General features: G+C 36.9%; 1 protein-coding gene across 1 annotated transcript in view; it reads right to left on the bottom strand.

Moving 5' to 3' along the window:
* Positions 1-7,718, bottom strand: part of LOC107749001 (ATP-binding cassette sub-family A member 1) — a 119,004-nt gene that overhangs the window by 21,687 nt on the left and 89,599 nt on the right. Inside the window, exons 33-35 of the mRNA XM_016564039.1 lie at positions 6,985-7,100; positions 6,608-6,781; positions 2,098-2,218 (exon numbers count right to left, since the gene is read on the bottom strand). Coding sequence (XP_016419525.1) covers positions 2,098-2,218; positions 6,608-6,781; positions 6,985-7,100 — 411 coding nt within the window. The remainder of the gene's footprint in view (positions 1-2,097; positions 2,219-6,607; positions 6,782-6,984; positions 7,101-7,718) is intronic.

The raw sequence follows: 7,718 nt of genomic DNA, 5'->3' as shown, positions 1-7,718 counted from the left end.
CTAAATTTTATTCAGAGACTCAAACTGAGCAAAAATATGCAATTTGGTGCAGATGCTGATATTTATATGGATAAAAAGTGATGAAATTCTGATGCTTGTAATGTAAATCAATGAGATCTTTATAACAGTACAGCAGATATTTACATAAATTATATGAATACCAGTCGTCACTCTAGATCTCTTAATATGTTTTAGTAAGCTGAGATTGAAATTATCCAAACATATAATGCAATGCAATGCAATGAAGAAATAAAGGCTCCTCAGAAGATGTGAGATGTTCTGGAGGCTTGTGAAGATCAGTCCTCCGCTGAGGAACAGTGAAAGTAAAGCTTCTGGAAACAAACGCTCCTCAAAAGATCCCGATGATCAGATTTGAGACGCACTGATTTTTCCCCCCAAAAAAAAGATTGTGCCGAGTCATCTGAGCAACCGGAAGATTTAAGACTCTAAAAAATGATTGATGGAGAATCAAATAAAGCTGAGCTGCTTCAGTCCAGTAAGTGTTCATCTGGAGATATTACTGCAGTTATTCTGACGTTTACTTGATAAAAAAATCAATAAAGATTTGACAGCAGAAAGACACGAGAAGCAGCAGCTGAAGCTGGACGTTTGTACAATTAGACTAAAAGAGCTTTGACTGGATAAAAACAACTCTAAACTATCAATCAGAGACAGAAGACATGGAGTAGATTGTGTGCAACAGGTTTAACAGCAAATATTCGATCATGTTGATCATTTAGAGGCCTTTTATGTGTCAAATATGATACAGTAGCTTTATAGGGTTAAATAATATGTGTGCGGTCTGAGACGTTTGAGGGTCTCCTACACTGACACCTGTCTGCTCTCAGAGCGGCGCGTGATTCACAGACAGCTGCTCTGAACGCCTGATTACAGATCAGGACCAATTAAACTCTTATTCCTAATCACTGAGACTCTCCTGTGAACATCTGTACGCTCACACAGCTGGACTACGAGCGTCTGTCCTGAACATACATGAATATACAAGCCAACCCTCGTGAAAAAAGAAGAGCTTTAGCGTGCTTTTAAGAGAGTAAGTATCATTTTAAAAGAACATACTTAAGTGTGAACTGAATGCAATGTTTTCAGACACTTGTCAGACTGCATGTTAACTGCAATTAAATGAAAATGTATAATATTAAAATTGATATTAAATGTGTCTAGCTGAACTTTAGAGTGTTTTTCACTTAAGTAGGACTTAAGCACACGCTAAAGCTCTTCTTTTTCACGAGCGTTGGCTTGTATGTTCATGTATGTTCAGGACAGACGCTCGTAGTCCAGCTGTGTGAGTGTACAGATGTTCACAGGAGAGTCTCAGTGATTAGGAATAAGAGTTTAATTGGTCCTGATCTGTAATCAGGCGTTCAGAGCAGCTGTCATATATTTGTAATTAAACATTTTATATATTAACTGTAAAACATTCATTTTAAATGCAATATTGAATAACACTAAAGTTAAAATTATAATCTTACAGATTACGTATTAATTATAAGTACTTTACATGTACTTTAGTTTGTAAGTCAGCACATCAAAATAAGTGTACTTCTTTAAAACACAACTAAAGATTTTTAAAACATAATGATTAAAAATGTACTTTAAAGTAAAACTTTTAATTTCACATTATTACAAATTTCACTTTTTAAAAATGTACTTAAGTGTGTTAAGAAACAGTCATGAAAGTGTCTCTCTTTAAGTCACTTAAGTGGCCTTTTATTTCATTAATATTATATTATCTTCAAGTGTATCTTTTTTTTTTGTTTTAAATATACTTTTAAGATTCACAATACATTGCAAGTGCACATTTAACACAATTAAGCACACTTATTTCACAAAGGTGATCATGACTGGCACCAGAATTTTGTAATTGCAAAAAAAGCGGGTGTTTTAAAGAATCAAGTCTGTATTGATCTCAATAACCCTGCTGAAAAACAAGCTGGTTTGCTGGTTTAAACCAGTCTATTTATCTGATTGGCCAGCTGGTCTCCAATCCTGATCAGCTGACAACTGCCCAAAAACGCACGTAAGAATCCAGAGTAAGAATCTGGAAATTTGACTTGAAGTCACAAGAACAGGAAGTACCTTAGTGAGGTCACAGATTCGGAGCAGGTCGTTCTGAGCTCCGCCCCTCTGCACACGTTCACGCTCACGAGCAACGTCTTCGTCCTCTTCGCCTGAAGATGTCGGTAGAGACTTTATCGACCTGTGTGTGAAGATGTGCGTATGTCACCGCAGAGCAGACGGAAGGATCACGTGTAAAAGTCAGTAAAGACACACAACAGATATAGAGCTACATTCAGAGGTTTTTCTGAAGGGATAGTTCACCCAAAAATGAAAATGTGCTGTTAATTTACTCAATATCAGGTCATCCAAGATATAGGTGACTTTTTTCTTCAGTAGGGCAGTGAAGAAGATTTTTAGCTTTTACCTTTGTGATTCAGAAAATAAAGTCACTGGCTGCCGTCACTTTGAGAGTCAAAAGAAGCATATATAAGCAAGACAAAAGTAATACCTGTGGCTCCTGACGATATATTGAGGTCTTATGAATCTAAACGATCCAAGATGTAGATGACTTATTTTTTTCAGTAGAACAGTAAAGAAGATTTTTTGGTCCTTGGTGATTCATTAAATGCAAGTCAATGGCTACTGTCACTTTTAGAGTCAAAAAAGCACATACAGGCAACACACAATTAATACCCGTGGTTCGTGACGATATATTGAGGTCTTATGAAGCGAAACAATCAGTCTGTGCAAGAAACTGAACATTATCTACAACATTATTACCTGTAATCTTGAGCCTCAGGCAAACAGGGAAATCTGATTCTTTTCAACAAACTGGATCTTTCAGACAGTCCGTTCCAATGAACTGGTTCAAAACACTGATTCACCAATTGGTTTACATAATCACACAAGACATAACATAAACAATACACAATTATATTATTAAAGCACCCGATAATGAACCTTCATTCAAGTGTTCGGTTCACGCATGCGCATATCAGCAGCTCATCGGCCTTCGGTCCGAATCGAACTGTTTCCTCAGTTCAGTGACTGTTGGAGGAACTGGAGAGCTGAATCAGTTCATTCATCAGATGATCAGATGTATGATCGCTGTAATGGCTCATTTTGAGTCTGAGTGTCTGAAAGTGAGTTTTGACTGAGTAACTTGTAGATCTGTGCTGCTTGATCCGCGAACTGTTTCAGACGCTTCAGTCCGATTTGATGAACTGGTTCATCCAGTTCACTAAAAAGAACCGCTTCAAAAGAATGATTCGTTCGTGAACCGGACATCACTCCAGACCGTTTGCCTGAGGCGCGGATTACCGGTAATAATAATGTTGTAAATAATGTTCAGTTTCTTGCACAGACTTGATTGTTTCGCTTCATAAGACCTCAATATATCGTCACGAACCACGGGTATTAATTGTGTGTTGCCTGTATATGCTTTTTTTGACTTTAAAAGTGACGGTAGCCATTGACTTGCATTTAATGAATCACCAAGGAACAAAAATCTTTTTTACTGTTCTACTGAAGAAAAAAAATCACCTACATCTTGGATCGTTTAGATTCATAAGACCTCAATATATCGTCAGGAGCCACAGGTATTAATTTTGTCTTTCTTATATATGCTTCTTTTGACTCTCAAAGTGACGGCAGCCAGTTACTTTATTTTCTAAATCACAAAGGAGCACGGTTTCAGCTAAAAATCTTCTTTACTGCCCTACTGAAGAAAAAAGCCACCTATATCTTGGATGGCCTGAGGGTGAGTAAATTAAGAGTGAATTTTCAATTTGGGTGAACTGTCCCTTGAAGGTGTGTTTCTTACATGGGTTTACAGAAGAACTTGTACTGGATGAGCAGGGTAAACTTATTTTATTTCAGCTAGTTGCCAAGGGAACATTTCTAATTTTTTATTTTTTTCATCTAAGATTTATAATTTTATTTCATTATATATTTTTTTTTATTTCATTTCAGCTTTATTTCAAATAAATATAAATATTTATAAAGATTTTTTTTAATAATGTAAAAATAATGTAATATTACAGTAACATAATCTGTGCATTGGAAAATAACATTTAAAATAAAAACAATAAATAAAAAAAACTAAATATCATGTGTCTATCGCAAAACAAAACCAGACTAAACTGCAACTTTTGTGAGACCTTTTTTTGCATGTTAAAATAGCGTAATGTGTACACTGGAATAAGATGATTAATAAACTGAAATAACTATATTAGTATCGTGACCAGCGGATGAAAACACGCACACACACTCATATATAAACCGATACAGCTGCATTACTGTGACTGTCAGAGCTGCGGACGGACAGATGAGAGACTGACAGTGATTGGATGAGCACAGAGAGCCGGCCGCTGTGATTGGCTGAACGCTGTCAGGGAGGGACCGAGTGTTAAACAGACTTCCATTACTGACTTCCATTACTGAAGATGACAGATGTACAGCAGTGTCTGACAGTCCTCGTGTCTTTATCCAGCGCAAGCGGCCCCACGAGACTGCCTGTCAATAATGTCAGATCAGCTTCAGCCGTGAAACTTTATTAGAAATAAAACATCAGCTCAGGGTAGAGACTCCAAACCATCATCTCTGTCTCTGGCTGTTTTAAAGGTGCTGTTAGAGATGTTAGCTGTCTTGCTAACCTTTGCCAGACATCGTGAATAACTAAAGTCAGTGTTTTTTCAACGTCTGACTTGGAATAGTGCAACAGAGCACAACTTTAAGACTTACAAGTCCAAGTAAACATTTAGTCTGCTGAAGAAAACAGCTACAACTAATCTAAACTGGCTTGCCATTCTTATCTGGTCTTGCTGATCTAATTAAAATGTTCTTGTTAAACAGACTTCCATTACTGACTTCCATTACTGAAGATGACAGATGTACAGCAGTGTCTGACAGTCCTCGTGTCTTTATCCAGCGCAAGCGGCCCCACGAGACTGCCTGTCAATAATGTCAGATCAGCTTCAGCCGTGAAACTTTATTAGAAATAAAACATCAGCTCAGGGTAGAGACTCCAAACCATCATCTCTGTCTCTGTCACTTTATTTATCACTAGTGATTTATTAGTGAAATAGTACATATTGTAAAATGTATATTATTTTATATTTTTGATTTTTCAATCAATCAATCAATCAATCAATCAATCAATTAAAAAAAAAAACAACAACAAAAAAAAACTTGGTCACTTTAAAGAAAAATTTTAATTCATTCATTCATTTATTTATATAATATCATATACTTTTTGCATACATTCTGCAGCCTTACAAACAAACAGATGAGAGACTGACAGTGATTGGATGAGCACAGAGAGCCGGCCGCTGTGATTGGCTGAACGCTGTCAGGGAGGGACCGAGTGTTAAACAGACTTCCATTACTGACTTCCATTACTGAAGATGACAGATGTACAGCAGTGTCTGACAGTCCTCGTGTCTTTATCCAGCGCAAGCGGCCCCACGAGACTGCCTGTCAATAATGTCAGATCAGCTTCAGCCGTGAAACTTTATTAGAAATAAAACATCAGCTCAGGGTAGAGACTCCAAACCATCATCTCTGTCTCTGGCTGTTTTAAAGGTGCTGTTAGAGATGTTAGCTGTCTTGCTAACCTTTGCCAGACATCGTGAATAACTAAAGTCAGTGTTTTTTCAACGTCTGACTTGGAATAGTGCAACAGAGCACAACTTTAAGACTTACAAGTCCAAGTAAACATTTAGTCTGCTGAAGAAAACAGCTACAACTAATCTAAACTGGCTTGCCATTCTTATCTGGTCTTGCTGATCTAATTAAAATGTTCTAGAAAAGTTTTTAGGGCACTTGTCAGCTGGGGGACCAGCTAAACCAACTAAACTAGCTAAAACTGACTAAAGCCTTAGACAACACTCAAATTGTGTTATTTTGTCTGTTTGCAAATAGTGTGTTAAGCTGGATTAAACGAAAGCACTTTATTTATCACTAGTGATTTATTAGTGAAATAGTACATATTGTAAAATGTATATTATTTTATATTTTTGATTTTTCAATCAATCAATCAATCAATCAATCAATCAATTAAAAAAAAAAACAACAACAAAAAAAAACTTGGTCACTTTAAAGAAAAATTTTAATTCATTCATTCATTTATTTATATAATATCATATACTTTTTGCATACATTCTGCAGCCTTACAAACAACAAAAGCAAACCTGGAGCTCTTTATAAAGGGGAAAAAAATATTGGAATCACTTTCAGAAAGATTTTTTTTTCTAGCAGATGAATGAATAAAACGTTAACAGCCAATCAGGATCCATTCTGCTATAAAGCTCCAGCATTAAAAGCGGCAGATGACAAAACACTGTCATTATAAGAAGCAGAATGCTAATATAGTTATAGTGGTTGGTGTGAATTTATCTTTAGTCTCAGGATGGGCTGAAAAAACGCTTTGCATCTGCACACCTCAATCATGCCTCCAAACACGGGGCTTCAGACTGCCAGTAAATAAAGGAAATAAAGAGAAAAGGACCTTTCTTATTTGACAGAATGTTCTCCACTGCAGGCTTTCAGGAAATTATAAGTGTGAATGTGTGAGTGTGTGTGTGTTTGTGTGTGTGTGTGTGTTTGCTGGAGGCTCACAGGGTCGTCAAAGAGCTCCATGACAAACGTGGCCACGCTGCCGTTGATGCCGATGAAGAGGTTGATGCAGGTCAGAACCACATACGCTGTGCTGGGAACACTGAACAGGAAGGAGGCGGGATACATCATTGGAGTGATGGACCACCTGAAACACACACACACACAAATCAACCTCTAGACAAAAGAAAACAACACGCGCACACACACACACAAACACACACACTCTCTCTCTACACACACACACACACACACACACACACTCTCACACACACACACACACACACACACACACTCTCACACACACACACACACACACACACACACTCACTCACTCACTCACTCACTCACCCGTAGAGCAACAGCAGCAGGATGAGGGCAGGCAGGTTTGGTGGAGAGACGTATGATTTTTGTTGGAAACACAGGAAGATGATGATGACGATGATGCACGGGACAATATAATTACACTGAAACACATCATAAAACACACAACACAATCAAACCACATACTTAAACAACTTGTGCTTTAATATTCATTAATCTGACTACTTTCACAACACTTTTGTGTCGGGCTGAACAATTAATCAAAATAAAACTGAAATCGCTAAGGCTGCCATTCAAATAGATTTAGGAGTGAAGCGCAGCACTGTGTTCATTTACACACGAGCAGCTTATGAGACGGTTTTTCAGCGACTCATTTCGCGGTAAATGCTGCTTTACACAAACTCCATCTCTGCATGTGCTGTGAGTTTGAGTCGCTTATAAAGTGCATTTGGAAACATGCTGAGCATTATCAGATTTTTTATAAGCGTTTATAAACCTGCTGCCAACAAAGGAGAAGTTTAGACCAAAAAAAAAAAAAAGAAAAACTCAGTCTTTCATTTTTGAAAATGCTGAAATTAAGAATAGTACAATCTTTGTGCTACTGGTTATTTTACAGTGAAATAGTCTTATAGCAATATTTTGTATGTTGTTTGTTATTTATTATTATTATTATTATTATTATTATTAATAATAATCAATCACTTTTTTGGCTAAATTATGCATGCTTTTAGCATGAAGATAATTTAATCAAAATAAAAGGG

The sequence above is a fragment of the Sinocyclocheilus rhinocerous genome, unplaced genomic scaffold (genome assembly GCF_001515625.1).
Source record: "Sinocyclocheilus rhinocerous isolate Xijiao unplaced genomic scaffold, SAMN03320098_v1.1 scaffold680, whole genome shotgun sequence".
Classification (NCBI taxonomy): Eukaryota; Metazoa; Chordata; class Actinopteri; order Cypriniformes; family Cyprinidae; genus Sinocyclocheilus; species Sinocyclocheilus rhinocerous.
Note: the sequence above shows the minus strand (reverse complement) of the source record. Positions and strands in the feature narration are given on the sequence as shown.